Genomic DNA, 15,825 nt, shown 5'->3' on the forward strand with positions numbered 1-15,825 from the left:
GTTCACTCCCCGAGGATCCCAGGGCACTCACTGATGAGATTTTCAGTGCTCTCTCCCTGCTGACTCTTCACAGACCCCCTGATGTGTCACTCGTCTGTCTCCTGGTCACTCCCGGGTCCCCAATCAATCCTCGGTGCTGCCGCCAGCCAAGGGAGCCGATCACCCAAAGTTGGTGAGGCACCTTCAGCTGCACTTCCTGCCCACAGCCCCGGAGGGTGGAAGGAATTCGGGATGAGCCCCAGGGTGTGCAGAAAAACTGACATCAGCAGAGGATTCTGTCCACAGAGCAGAGAGACGAATCTTGTAAAATAATTTATTTCTTAAAAATGGGAAAGACTAGGGGACCGTCCTCATGGGATCTCTCCAATTGTTTGAGGACACAGCTTCCTTTTCATCCTAATTCTCCTGGCCACATCTCCCTCTGCTTTCCCCATTGGCTGAAGTACTTGGGAGGTACAGACTTCCCAATCCACCTATTACATACCCACCTTGATATACTCCATGCTTTCATATAGCAAACGATATTCATGGCTCTGTTAAGTCTTGTTCTTCTGGAAGTTCATGAATAGAGCAGAACCTTGGCTGAGCAGCAGTCTGTGTCATCAATTAGTAAAATTTTCTGAAACCGATGTCTTCTCCTGTCACTTCCTAACATAAAAGTTATTTGGCCCTATCTCCGAGCAGCTTCAGAGCATCTGTTTGTAAAGACACTTTCCTGTTGTTCCTCCCATGGGGTCCCCCGTTTGTGGGACATCCCCCCTGGAGCAGGGTGTCCCCTCTGTGCTGCAGCCCCAGGGCTCGGGCAGAGCTCAGCCAATCAGAGCCCGCGGCGCTGATGACTCACCAGTTGCCAGGCAGACTCGCAGCTCCCCGCGTTCCCCACCTGGACCCACCTGCGCCCCCCCTCGGCCCCATGGCCCCGCGAGGGGAATTTGGGGAGGTGGGAGTGGGGCAGCGCCAAGGCCGGGCCCCCCCGCGCTGTCCTGGCGGGAGCGGCTGCAGTGGGGACCGAGTGCGGGCGGGAGCGGCCGAGAGCCCAGCGCTGCCCCAGCCCGACCTGCCCCAGCTCCATCCCTGCCCCTGCGCTGGGATGCTGTGGGGCTGGGGGGAAGAGGGAGCCGGCAGTGGGTGCTGGGCCTGGGGGCAGGAGGAGAAGGGAAGGAGAAGCAGGCTTGAGGAACAGAATGGTCAAAGGATGCAGGTGGCATGAGAAGGTGGGATTTTGCAGGATAAGGAGGAATGGCAGTAGGAAGAGGAGTGTGAGGAAGAGCAGGCACACAAGAGGAGGAGGAGGAGGAGGAGCAGAAAGAGGAAGCAGCAGAAGGTTCCACCACTCCTTATAAGTGCAGCCTCTCCCTCAGCCCAGGATCGCTGCTCCCCCCACATGCAGCAGGTGACTGTGGAGGGGGATCCACGATTTTCACGGGGTGAATCTTGGTGTTTCTGAGTTTTCTTGGGCTAAATGTTGGTGCTTTGGTTTTATGTGGCAGCTGAATCTTTATCTTTTGGAGGAGGATTTGCTGAGCTGTGGTGTTTGGGGTGTTTTTGTTCTGTGTCTTGGAAGTTTATGGGATTTTTGGGCTGAATCTTGGTGCTTTGGAGGTTCTTACAGACACAAGATTCGCAATGACTTCCTGAGATGAACTTGTGCAAGGAGGAACCTCCAGTCCAAGGTGCTCTCCTCTTGTTTTTTCCCCAAACCAGAATTTGTCATTCCCTGGGCTTGGCTGGATGGAGGAGGAGGAAAAGCCCCGGAGATGCTGCAGGAGGAGGAGCTGCAAACCCAGCCCAGGGAGCTGCGGGGAGGAAAGAGCCCCCCTGAGCCAGGAAGGCGGGCGGAGATCCAGCCAGAGCTCGGAGCTGGTGGAGAAGCCTCATGGCAGGGAGAAGCCCCACAAGTGCTTGGAATGTGCGAAGGGTTTCAGCTGGAGATCCAGCCTGATCCAGCACCAGAGGATCCACACTGGGGAACGGCCCTACGAGTGTGGGGAGTGTGGGAAGAGGTTTCAGAGAAGCTCCACTCTCCTCAGACATGAGCGGATTCACACAGGGGAGAGGCCCTTCCGCTGCCCTGACTGTGGGAAGGGCTTCAACCGCAACTCCAGCCTCACCGTGCACCGGCGCATCCACACCGGGGAGAGGCCCTACGAGTGTGGAAAGTGTGGGAAGAGCTTCAAAGACATGTCTGGCCTGATCCAGCACCAGGTTATCCACAATGGGGAACGGCCCTACGAGTGCTTGGAATGTGGGAAGAGCTATGGGTGGAGCTCAGACCTGAGAACACACCAGCGCATCCACACTGGGGAGAGGCCCTACGAGTGTCCCCAGTGTGGGAAGAGGTTTCGGACCAGCTCCGATGTCCTAAGTCATGAGCGGAGTCACACTGAGGAGAGGCCCTACCACTGCCCCGACTGTGGGAAGGGCTTCAAGCACAACTCCGACCTCACCGTGCACCGGCGCATCCACACCGGGGAGAGGCCCTACGAGTGTGGGAAGTGTGGGAAGAGCTTCACACAGAGATCAACCTTGACCAAACACCAATGGAGGCACCACTAAGGGAAGCCCTGTGAGTGCCCCGAGTGAGGGAAGAGCTTGGAGTGAGGGAAGAGAGCGAGGGAAGAGCTTGGTGTGCTCCTGCAGCTCCATTCCCCATGGGAGGATCCAGGCTGGATGATCCCCAGTGACCCCTGTTGGGCAGAGCCCTGGTGTCCCCGTATGGAGAATAAAACAGAGAGAAAAGCAATGGAGCTGATAAGGGGGCCCGATATCTGAGGCCTGACTGAGCAGAAACTGTGGGAGACACAGACACAGTTTAATGCTCCCTGGGCAAGAAGAGGGGACAGTGGGGGGTGGCAGGGGTGTGACAGAGGGGATGAGGGGGTGACAAAGGGACAGAGGGGACATCAGAGCCCTCAGGAGGGGACAAAGGGGACCCTGGGAGGACACAGGGACCACCGCAGGAGGCCACAAGTGCCACCAGGTCCCTGACACCTCCCCTGTCCCCTCCCCAGGTGTACCCGTACCAGCTAGAGTCACTGGTGAATGTGGTGCCACCCTGGGTGAGGTGGCAGCCACCGTGACCGGGTTACAGAGGGACAAGCAGCAGCTCATGTCCCCAGAGTCCCTGCACGGGAACCTGAGGAACTTCACCTGGAGTCTCCATGAGACCCTGGAGCAGGGCGGTGTCACCTCCCTGGGCCACCGTGGTGTCCCCTCCCTGGGCCGGGCCCTGGCCGTGCTTGGGGCCACCCCAGGGGCCACCTGGGCCGATGTGAGAGCTGCGGGCTGGGCCTGGCAGGAGTTGGTGGTCAGGCTCGAGGACAGCCGGGCCCTGCTGGCCTGGGATGCCACCGAGCTCCGCGACGCCCGCTGGGACGCGGCCATCGCTGCCATCCGGGCCGGGGACCTGCAGAACGTGGCCACCCGCAGGAGGACAGCTGGGAGCAGCCTGGTGGCCACAGCCCAGCAGCTGAAGGTGGCCCTGGGCAGGGAAAAGAGGGCCTCAGCAGGGCTACCCACAAGGCCAGGTGGCTGCGGCCACCAACGAGGCCGTGGGAGAGGCCGTGGTGGCCAGCAGCCAAGCCATGGTGGCCACCAGAAGGGGACATTGGGCACAGGTGGCCCTGGGGCCGCTGGAGCGCTTGGTGGAAGAGTGTGAAGGAGGCAGGTGGTTCCCTGAGGAGCTGCAGCGCCGGCTCAGGGACATCGAGGCCATCCTGGAGGGGACAAAGAAGGCGTCCCCCGATGTCCCTGAGGCCTTGGTGGCCAAAGTGGCCAAGTTTGAGCAGCTGTGGGATGCCAGTGCCTGCCTGGGCAAGGATCACCTGCTGGGGACACTTGGGGACATCCACGACCTCCTCTTGAGTCCCTGTGGTGGCTCCGGCGGCCCCGGTGGCCCAGCAGGCGCGCCCTGGCCCAGCGGTGCCAAAAAGCCGTGGAGGATCTCCCGAGGCTGCTGCAGCGATGGCACCGCTCTGATGCCATCAGGGACAGTGACATCCTGGTGGACAGCGCTGGCGTCACCAGTCCCCTCCTCGCGTGGGATCTGAGACCAATTCGGAGAATTTTCTGGGAATTTTCATGGGCATTGTCCCACATGCTGATGGGAGTTTCTGGGATGACGTTACCAGCCGCACCTGGGGCCATTGTGAGAGCACTCAGAAGGCTTTTGCATTCCCCTGCTGCCTTTTGCATTTTTCTGCTTTTTCTATTGGGTTTGGCACTTCTCTATTGCCTTTTGCAGGTTCCTATTGACTCCCAGCATTTTGCTGAGGTGCTCATACTGATATTGATTATTGATAATTCCTTGCAGCTGCTCGTTGGCACAATAAAATCTCAGAGTTTGCATGGACAAGTCCAAGGCAGTGTGAGCTTTCTGCCAGGATTTGGGAATCCTTTACGAATCCAATTCTCACATCCCTGGGCCCCCCCGGTCCCGGCGCTGTTCCCGGGGGTCCCGCGGCTCTGGGGGGTCAAAGGGGAGGGGGCGGAACCCCCGTGATGGGTGGGGGGCACAAAGGGGGGTCCGGGCCCGGTGCTCGGGGGGGTCGGGGGCACTGAAGGGGTGCGGATGCGGTTTTTGGGGGGTCCCGGTGCTCGGTGAGGGGGGGTCAGTGCTCAGCAGCGGGGGCTGTCCAGGGACCCCCCCGGCCCCCCCAAATCCCAGCTGGGTGTGAAAAACAAAGTTCACTAAGGGATTACTAAACAAAGTTTAATCAGGGGTAAAAAAGGGTTTTGGGGCTGGCCAAAGAACTCGCCCTCAACTTAACCCTTCGTTCTCCGGATCCGGTTCCACTGCAGGGCCACGAACACACTCCTGAGTTTTGACATTATTCAAACACTCCCGGGAGGTTTGTGTGTCCCAGGAACTCGTGTTTGGGTCTCACCTCTGACTTGTCTGCAGGACATTCTGTAGATTAAGTCGATGTTTTTGATTTCTTCTCATGGTTCCATGCTGTTGTTTCAGGCCCCCTGATAAATTCATAAATTCTTCTGAGCTTTGTGTCACTGGTATCACCTGGTGAGGCTGGTCCACAGATGTGGGAAACAACTGAATTGTTTTACACCTGAGTCAGTCACACAAAAGCATTTTAACATTACATAGTCTCTATTCCAGTATTTATTATTGATCTATTTAATGTTTATCTATTTTTAATATATTAAGGCCTAAGATATAATATCTGTTTATTACTCTAGCAGTAAATTTGTTATATGCTGCACACATAAACGGATTGATTTTATTGTACCAGCGAGCAGCTGCAAGGAATTATCAGTAATCAATATCAATATCAAGTACCACAGCAAAATCCTCGTGCTCAATAACAACGTGCAGAAGGCAATACAGAATTTCAAAAGCTGATTATTCTATTGTCATTTATAACCCGGCTCTGCTGCAAGGCACCGAGGGGCTCATTCAGCCCCTGACCCACCGCCACCCCCATCAGTGTCCCCAGAGCGTCCTCAGAATGTCCCCAAGTGTCCCCAGTGACGTCACCCCAGGAACTCCCATCAGCATTTGGGACAATTGCAATGAAAATCCCCAGAAAATTCCCCGAATTTGTCTCAAATCCCGCGTGGGGAGGGGAGGGGGGAGAAGTGCCAGCAGCGATGTCCCTGATGATGTCACCGTCCCCGATGACGGCACAGTGGTGACATCGCTGTCCCTGCAGCAGCCTCGGGATGTCCTCTGTGAAAAATGCATATTTTATGGTTGGCTTTTTGCAGGTATTAAATTGAATAGGATTTGCATTATGTTACATTGATTAGTAGTGCTGTATTAACATTTTAATGGTAGGGTAAATGTAGATTTGTGGTTAAAACGGAGCTTTTGTGGTTAAAACAGAAACTCTGTGTGTGGGAAGAAAGGAATGCGGTACTTGCACTGGGCTGGCAGTCGCAGGACACCAAAATCTTCCAGAGAAAAAGAATTTACAGCTTATTGTAAATGCAGGCGGGCCGGGGGGAAGAAATGACGATGCCTGACTCCAGCTCAGAAGGATGAATGGTTTCTTTATTACAACTATACTAATATAGATTAATATACTGTTTAAAGGAGATACTAAAACTACAAACCTGCTTTTTCTATTAATATACTGTTTAAAGGAGACACTTAAACTACAAACCCGCTTTTTCTAACTCCCAAATGTAACTCCTCACAACTCGTGACCCTCTCTGAGATTCCAGCCCCAGGTGGGTTGGATTGGCCCCAGGCTCAAACGATCCTCACCAGAACCCAACCCAGCAACCACCCCACAACAATTTGGGTAACAAATTGTTAAACAATTCTCCAAACACGTTCCACATGCTAAAACAAGGAGCAGAAACAGAAATTTTCTCTTTCATTTCCCTCTGTGCTCCTCTGTGGAAAATGCTGGGAGGCAGAGCAATGTGCTGCCACAAGGGCTCCCTGATTAAAGGAAATTCACTCTCCGTGCCCCGCTCAGCCCTGCGGGCGCCGCGGGATTGAGAAGAGGCTGCCACTGCTCCGGGCTCTGTGGCTGGACAGGATTTATGCATCATGCATGAGATCGATGAATATGCAACAGGCTGCTGCTTTTGGGTTATTCCTTGTTCAAGGCGTGGTTTTGGCAGCTCAGTGCCCAAAACATCCGGGCGGCCGTAATCCCTCGCTTTTTATTGTCTTGTCACTGTCCTGACCTCATTGTCCACATTGTTATTGCTCTGATTTTATCGCTGTTTTTTTACTAACTGTTTTATTACTAATAAACTTTTACAATTTAAAAAACCAACTGACTGGTGTTTTCCACAGTGCCCAAAAACATCCAGATGTCCAAAATTCTTCACTTTATATTGTCTTGTCATCTTCCTGACCCTCATTGTCCAGATTCTTATTGCTCCGATTTCATTGCTATTTTTATAACTATTTTGTTACTAATTAACTTTTTGAATTAGTAAATTTTTAAATTTCAAAAACCAGCGAGTGGTGCTTTTCACAGTACCCAAGAACTCCTGGATGTCCAAAATTCATTTTTTATCATCTTGTGGTGTTCTCATCCTCATTGTCCACATTTTTATTACTCTGATTTTATTTACTTTTTTTATTTTTACTCACTATTTTATTACTAATAAACTTTTAAAATTTAAAAAACAACTGATTGTTATTTTCCACAGTGCCCAAAAGCTCCTGGATGTCCAAAATTCTTCATTTTTTATCATCTCGTGGTGCTTTGACCCTCATTGTCCAAATTTTTATTACTCCTATTTATTGCTATTTTTATAACTATTCTATTACTAATTAACTTGTTTGAATCAGTAATTTTTAAAATATTTTAAAGAACCAGACTGGCATTTTTCACGGTGCCCAAAAACATCCGGGCATCCAAAATGATTTTCTTTTTATCGCCTTGTGGTTGTCTAAATGTCATTGTCCAGATTTTGATAACCCTGATTTTATTTTGTATTTTAATTTTATTATTTTTATTATTTTAATTTTTTATTTTATATTTTTAATAACTATTTTATTATTAATAAACTTTTAACATTTCAAGAACAACTGATCGGTGTTTTCACAGTGCCCAAGAACACTCCTGGGTGTCCAAAATTCTTCATTTTTTATCATCTTGTGGTGTCCTGACCCTCATTGTCCACGTTTTTATTGCTCCGATTTTATCGCTATTATAATTATTATTTCATTACTAATTAACTTGTTTAGTTATTTATTACTAACTAACTTGTGTAATAATTAGTTTATTATTAATTAACTTGTGTAATTAGTGATTAGTTTGTGATTTTACAGACCCGCGATCGGCGCTTTCAGAGCTCGCGGCGAGCGGGAAACGTTACACGGGAAAGAGCTTTGGATCGATTCCTGTGTGATACTGATCAATAATCAATAATCAATAACTAATGCTGGATCGATTCCTGTGGATTGCTCAATAATCAATAATTAATAAGTAATACTGGAACTATTAATTTGTGATATTGATTAATTAATAATAAATAATTGACATTGGATTGATTCCTCTGTAGCATTGATTAATAATAAATAATAATGAAGAGTGGATAAAAGTTTCTGTAATATCGAGTGATTAATAATAATTACTAATATCTAATAACATAGACTGATTCCTTTGTGATATTGATTAATAATTTATAATTTATATTGGATTATTTTATTTTTAACATTGATTAACACTATTGGATTTGTTACTTTGTAATATTAATAATAATAATATAGGATCGATTTCCTTGTAATATTGATTAATAATAAATAACTAATAACATAGGATTAATTTATGTGTAATATTGATTCTTAATAATCAATAATTAATAATTAAGATTGGATAGACTTATCTGTAATATTGATTAATTAATCCTTAATAATTAATAATAGATCAACTTATTTTTAGTGTTGATTAATTAATAATCAATAGTTGATATTGGGTCTATTTCTTTGCAATGCTGGTAATAATAAAGAATTAGTAATTACTACTGAATTTATTTCTCTGCAATATTGATTAATTAATAATCAATAGTTGATATTGGATAAATTTATTTGTAATGGTTAATAATTAATAATTAGTTATCAATAATCAATAATCAATAAATAATATTGGATTGATTTCTTTGTAATATTGTGAAAAATGCCGATTGAATGATGCACTGCTATTGATTATTGATAACTCCCTGCTATTGATTATTGATAACACCCTGCTATTGATTATTGATAACTCACTGCTATTGATTATTGATAATCTGCTATTGATTATTGATAACTCACTGCTATTATTGATAATCTGCTATTATTGATAACTCCCTGCTATTGATAATTGATAACTCCCTGCTATTGCTCATTGATAACTCCCTGCTATTGATTATTGATAATCTGCTATTGATTATTGACAACTCACTGCTATTGATTATGGATAATCTGCTATTGATTTTTTATAACTCACTGCTATTGATTATTGATAATCTGCTATTGATTATTGACAACTCACTATTGATTATTGATAACTCCCTACTATTGATCATTGCTAACTCTCTGCTATTGATTAGGATGTGTGGAGATGAAGGAACAATGGGAAAGGAAATCTCCTTTTTTTTCCTTTTTTTCCCCATTTTTTTCTCCTTTTTTTGCCCCTCTCTCTCCCGTGACAAAAGCGAAGATTTGATGAAAAATCGATAAAATGGGAAACGGAACTTTTTAAAAATTGCTTTTTAAAAAAAATCCAGTGAACAATTGGAGCTGGGTAATTGGTTCTTTAATGACTTTAAATTTGTGCTTTGGGTTTTTTAATCAATGCTTTAAAAAAGAACCTTAAAATCCAAACTGGAACAAACTCCTCCAGTGCCACCAACCCCACCGGTGTCCCCAATGTCCCCAAACTCCCCAAATGTCCCCAAACCTCCCCAAATGTCCCCAAACTCCAAATGTCCCCAAATATCCCCAAACCGCCCCAAATGTCCCCAAACTCCCCAAATGTCTCCAAATCTCCCCAGATGTCCCCAGATGTCCCCAAACCTCCCCAGACCTCCCCAAATGTCCACCAGGCCCATCCCCGCCATGTTCTCCATGCTGGGCCTGGTGGCACCTGTGGGGACATTGGGGACGCGTCACCGACACACCCGGGTGGCACCGACACCTCCGGGTGGCACCGAGCCCATCCTGGTGGCTCTGGCCACCCCCCGATGTCCCCAGCTCTGCTCCTGATGTCTCTTAGGAGATCCCAGTCCTGTCCCCAGTGTCCCAAACCCCATCCCCGGTGTCCCCAACCCCGTCCCAGCTGTCCCCAGCCATATCCCAGCTGTCCCCAACCCCATCCCAGGTGTCCCCATCTCAGCTGTCCCCAACCCCATTCCTGAAGTCCCCAACCCTGTCCCCAGTGTCCCCAGCTCCAGTCCTGGTGTCCCAAGACCATCCACACTCCATCCCTGATGTCCCCAGGTGTCCCCAACCCCATCCCTGATGTTCTCAAGTGTCCCAAACTCCGTTCCTGATGTCCCCAGCTGTGGCCAAACCCTGTCCCTGATGTCCCCAGGTTTCCCAAACTCCATCCCTGATGTCCCCAGGTGTCCCCAAACCTGATCCTGATGTCCCCAAGTGTCCCCAAACCCCATCCCTGATGTCCCCATGTGTCCCTCACCCGCCACCACCACAGTGACCTGGTGTGGCACGTCCCAGCCGGGCTCCAGGGTGGTCACCAAAGTGTCCCCCTCAGTGTCCCCCTCAGTGTCCCCCGGGCGTGGCCGGGTGTGTCCATGGGCGCGGTGCTCCCAGCGGATTTCCACGTCCAGCGGGAAGAAGCCGACGGCGTCGCAGCGCAGCTCGGCCGGGAGCCCCAGGGACAGCCGGGACGGCAGCAGGGACACCCGGGGAGGGGCTGGGACACGAGACAGTGAGCTGGGGATACTGGGAGGGACTGGGAGGGACTGGGACATACTGGGAGGGACTGGGAGGGAACTGGGAGGGAACTGGGACATACTGGGAGAAGACTGGGACATACTGGCAGGGAACTGGGAAGTACTGGGAGGGACTGGGACATACTGGGAGGGACTGGGACATACTGGGAGCCCCGGCCCCGCCCATTCCCGGCACTGACCAATCACGTGCAGCCGCAGCACCTGCTGCACCTGCCCTGGGGCGCGCTCACGGAGCAGACGAAGGCGCCGTTGTCTGACACCGAGAGCGGCGGCAGCTGCAGCGACACCTCCCTGGTGCCCCCCGGCGGCTGGGAGGACCGAGGAAACGTTCGGCCTCAGCGGCGCCCCCCGGCGGCTGGGAGGATCGTGGCCGTTCTGTGCCCAAAAACCCCCAGAACCGCCCCCCCAAAAAAAACCCAAAATGCTCCCAAAACCCACAAAAATCACCTGCTAAACCCTCCCAGAAACACACAAAAAAAGTCCCGAGAAATCACCCACAAAACTCCCCCAAAAAAACCCAAAAAATGCCCCCAAAACCCCCAAAAATCACCCACCAAACCCCCCCAGGACCTCCCAAAAAACCCCAAAAAATGCTCCCAAAACCTTCCAAAAAACCATTCAATGCCCACAGCGCCCCCTAGCGGCCAGGAGGATCGAGGCTGTTCCGTGCCAGTGGCGCCCCCAGGTGGCCGGGAGGACCAAAACCACCCACTGCCAGTGGCGCCCCCTAGCGGCTGGGAGGACCAAAGCAGTTCCATGCCCACAGCGCCCCCTGGTGGCCGGGAGGACCAAGGCTGTCCATTGGCGCCTCCCAGTGGCCAGGAGGACTGAGGCCGCCCACTCCCAGCAGCGCCCCCTGGCGGCCGGGAGGACCCGACACCCCCCCCCGCTCGGTGGCGCCCCCCGCTGTCCCCGCAGGGCTCTACAGCCCCTCCCCTCCCCTCACCTGCACGGTGCCGGGGGGGCTCCCGTGGCCCCCCAGGAACAGCAACACCCCCGGCACGGCCTCGGTGCGGCGGGCGGCGGCCGAGTCGAAGGCCAGCAGGCGCCGCATGGCGCCGAGGCGGTGCCGCAGCCACTGCAGCATGAAGGGCTCGGCCGGGGGCGCGAAGGCGCAGTGCAGCCACCCCGGCAAACCCAGCAGCGCCCACGTCTGCGGCGTCCGCATGGACACTAACAGGGACACTGAGGGGTGGGACAGGGCGTCAGTGGTGTGGGGACATAGGGGACAACAGGGGAACATTTGGGATGTGGGGACATCAGGGATGTGGGGGGACATTGGGGACACTGGGGACATCGGGGACAATGGGGATGTGGGGGGACATCAGGGATGTGGGGACAACAGAGAGACACTGGGGGCATGGGGACAGTGCGGGGGCATAGGAGACATTGGGGGACATGGGGACAATGTGGGGACATTGGAGACATTGAGATATTTGGGCCAATGGGGAGGGGACACTGGGGACATCAGAGACATCGGGGATAATGGGTGGACACTGAGGACATGGGGAAATGCAGGAGTATAAGGGACAAAAGGGGGACATCAGGGATGTGGGGATATTTGGGGGGACACCAGGGATAACGGGTGGACATTGGGGACATCAGAGACATCGGGGACATTGGGGACATTGGGACAGTGGGGGGACAATGGGGACAATGGGGACAATTGGGATGTGGGGTGTCCTGGCTTGTAAGATAAGCATGTATTCTATTTGCCATCTGTTGGAGGTTGGGCAGTTTTCTTATCTCTTCCAAGAACAATGTCTCCCTCTGGGGAGATATCTTCTGTTCATGGATCATTGAATGACTCACTGCATGACTGGTAAAGTTACATCATCCCATTGTGAGATGCTCCACCCAGAGGGAGGAGCCAAGCATTCCTACCTGCATAAAATCAGCACTTTTTGAGACACTGGCAGACACTTTGCTGGATTCCCCGAGGAGCAGCTTCTTCTCTGCTGGATTCCCAGAGGAAGACCAGGCCCAACTACTACCAGACCTTCAGAGAAAACTCCACCCTTCTAGAGATCACCACTTCAGCAGCATTTCATCAGCCACTCCAGGAGGAGCAGCCACCATTTAACTGGACTATTACCAACACCCTGACTCCTCAGGGTGTCAGGTTTCTGACTCCATCACTAGTTTTGTTTGTACTAACTGCATTTTTTTTAATTTAATTTTTTTCCTAGTAAAGAACTGTTATTCCCATTCCCATATCTTTGCTTGAGAGCCTTTTAATTTTGAAATTGTGGTAATTCGGAGGGAGGGGGGTTTACATTTTCCATTTCACAGGAGGGTCTTCCCTTCCTACACAGACTCCTGTCTTTTCAAACCAAGACATTGCATCAGCCCGTTCAGGGAAAACGGCTAAAGATGTCTCTAGAACTTCACTGCTGCTTTTGTAACTCTGGGTATACCACCTGAAGTAAAGGCAATGGCCCAGCTTATACTTCCTGCTGAGTTGCTACCTTTTTTGCCTTTGGGGAATTATGCACAAAACAGGTATTCCTCATTCCTCAAAAGGCCAATCTGTCACTGAACATGGCTCCCTCAAGCGTCTCCTGGTACAATAGAAAGGGGGGCCAGAGAGGACAACCCTTCTGAGAGACTGCAGAAAGCCTTTTACGTGTTCAACTTCTTGAAATGATCTTTGATGGACCCCAACCCCTGATTGTTTGACATTTTAATTGTAATTCACAATTGCAACAAAAGGAAAAATCCCTTGCCTTAGTGAAGGATCCAGGATCTGGTAAGATATTGGGGCTTTATCCTTAGGTCACCTGATGTCACCTGGTGTCACCACTGAGTCAGGAACAAGAGTCAGGTGACACATAAAATCTAACTCTCTCCAGGAGACTAATACTAATTTTATTAGGAACCCATTTCTTTTTATACACTGCTCCAACACCGGTAGACCTGACTGGTCCTTTAATCAACACACCTCACATGATTGGCTAATTAAGGAAACACCCTTTATTAAACATCTTATAAGAAAACAACTGTTCAAAACACCAGCTGCAAGATTGCTTTAATTCTTTCTCTCAGCCTTCTCAAAACTCCCCAGAACAATTCCTAGGAAAGTTTACCTGGCTTTCTCTCTGACCAGGCTGGGGTAGAGGTTTTGCTTGCATGTCCACAGAGAATGGTTCCAAGTGGATTCCAGCAAACAATGTGAAGGCGTTTTGAGATTCTTTGACTGCATCACTTGAAGATTCACCTTGAACATCAACATTGGAGGAGAACCCTTGTGAACAGGACCTTGCCACCACATCAGCACCTGTTTAACCTCTAACAGACTTATGCCCTTGGGAAAATGGTTATGATTATCCAGTGGTATCAGGGCTTACAGGGCTAGATCAGCTTCTGGGGGATTGGAGACTTGGTGGATGGATAATAAATTTAGTTAAAATAGGCTTATATGTATTAGGATTATATTATGTATTGTTATGCTTATTCCTTGTATTTTATATTGTGTGAAAAAATGAATAGAAAAATCACTTAAGAATGTATTTCTGTTTGAACAGATAGGGGGAGGTATGGGGAACAAACCAGAAAGTACAGTGGAACTGATAAAGGGGCCTGATATCTTCTTCTTCTTCTGCCTGATTGAGCAGAAACCATGGGAGAGACAGACACAGAGAAATTCTCCCTGGGCAAGAAGTGACCAAGAAACATATTGTGAGACATAGTGATAAAATAATGTTACCAGATGATGTGATGTCATAAAGAAGTGTAACCAATGGGAAATTGTTACCAAAAACAGAGCCCTATATAAGCACCATACAAGTGAAACTCTATATAAACACCTGGTACACTCAATAAAATTGGCTTCTGATCCCAACTCAGATGCCCCCGACTCTCCATCATTGATAACCCCTGGTCTGGGTGATCCCTGTTGGATGGGGGGAAGGTGTTGGAGAGATTTCTTTCCCTTCTCCTGCTGTGATTTGGATGGTAATAAATTCCCTCCCTGTGCCCGGGCTGGGACTGTTTTGCCAGTGCTGGTGCTCGGGGCGGGATCTCTCCCGATCCTTTTCCTACTCCCGCCTTCCCTCAGCCAATCAGAGACAGCGCGGCTGATGACTCACCAGTTGCTGGGCAGACCCGCAGCGACCAGGGGTCCCGGCCGGACCCGCCCCGCCACGGCCCAAATCCTCCCAAATCCTCCCAAATCCTCCCAAATCCTCCCCAATCCTCCCCGAATCCTCCCAAATCCTCCCCAATCCTCCCCGAATCCTCCCAAATCCTCCCCGAATCCTCCCCGAATCCTCCCCGAATCCTCCCCAATCCTCCCCGAATCCTCCCAAATCCTCCCCAAATCCTCCCAAATCCTCCCAAATCCTCCCCGAATCCTCCCCGAATCCTCCCCAAATCCTCCCAAACCCTCCCCAAATCCTCCCAAATCCTCCCAAATCCTCCCCGAATCCTCCCAAATCCTCCCCAATCCTCCCAAATCCTCCCCGAATCCTCCCCAAATCCTCCCCAATCCTCCCAAATCCTCCCCGAATCCTCCCCAAATCCTCCCCAAATCCTCCCGAATCCTCCCCGAATCCTCCCCAAATCCTCCCCGAATCCTCCCCAAATCCTCCCAAACCCTCCCGAATCCTCCCTGCCCCATCACAGGGGGTCCTGTGCAAGGCCACGGGGAGCGGCTGCGGCCGCCGCTGGCTCAGGAGCTCTGTGGGCAGGAAAGGGGGTGACACTGGGACCGGGGGTGCTCGCAGGGCTTCCCTTAATGGTGCCTCCTTCGGTATTGGGTCAAGCGAGAGCTTCTGGAGAATCTCTCCCCACACACAGGACACTCACCGGGCCTCTCCCCGGTGTGGATGTGCCTGTGGGTGACGAGGCTGGAGCTGTGCTTGAAGCGCTTCCCGCACTCAGGGCAGCAGAAGGGCCTCTCCTGTGTGTGAATCCACTGATGCACTGAAGCATGGACAGACAACTCCTCAACTAATTAAAGCTGGAAAGAAGGGTATTTTATTGCAGTGCTGGACACACATGGAATCATTTCCAAATACATGTGCAAGGAGTTGCAGACTCCTGCTTTCTATTTATACAGGAAAGGTTTTACATATCCAAGCTGTTTCTAAGGACACATAATACATAATCATTACCTGCCCGCTTCGTATTATAATCAGCTGAATATCCATTACGGCTGTGCAATCGTGTTTCCTTAACTGGGTCTTTGGGATTTTGAAATAAGGGAGTGGGTGTAAGGGAGGAAGAAAGCTGTCCGCCTCAAGGTAAACTCTTCACCCATGGCCAGTTTGCAGGACTTTTTGATCTGCTGGTCACGGTAGCCTCTCCTAACTGCTGATTATTCTTAAGGCAAGATATTTCTATGGTCTCTGCTCCTTCGCAATTCCTACATCTATCCCTGTCACTCCTAGCTTTACTTTTCTAATATATTTGCTACTCTTTAACTAAGGCATGTGATTTTTG

At 50.2% G+C, this 15,825-nt stretch overlaps 1 protein-coding gene across 1 annotated transcript; it reads right to left on the minus strand.

Annotated features, from left to right (window-relative positions):
* Nucleotides 1-9,576: 9,576 nt before the first annotated feature.
* Nucleotides 9,577-15,533, minus strand: LOC146764731 (uncharacterized). The gene is given in 7 exon segments (XM_085563628.1): nucleotides 9,577-10,601; nucleotides 10,604-10,717; nucleotides 11,096-11,117; nucleotides 11,330-11,568; nucleotides 13,487-13,600; nucleotides 15,190-15,283; nucleotides 15,498-15,533. Coding segments are annotated over 7 exon segments (1,644 nt in total).
* Nucleotides 15,534-15,825: the final 292 nt, after the last annotated feature.

Source organism: Lonchura striata, chromosome 31 (assembly GCF_050655825.1).
Source record: "Lonchura striata isolate lonStrDom1 chromosome 31, ASM5065582v1, whole genome shotgun sequence".
NCBI lineage: Eukaryota > Metazoa > Chordata > Aves > Passeriformes > Estrildidae > Lonchura > Lonchura striata.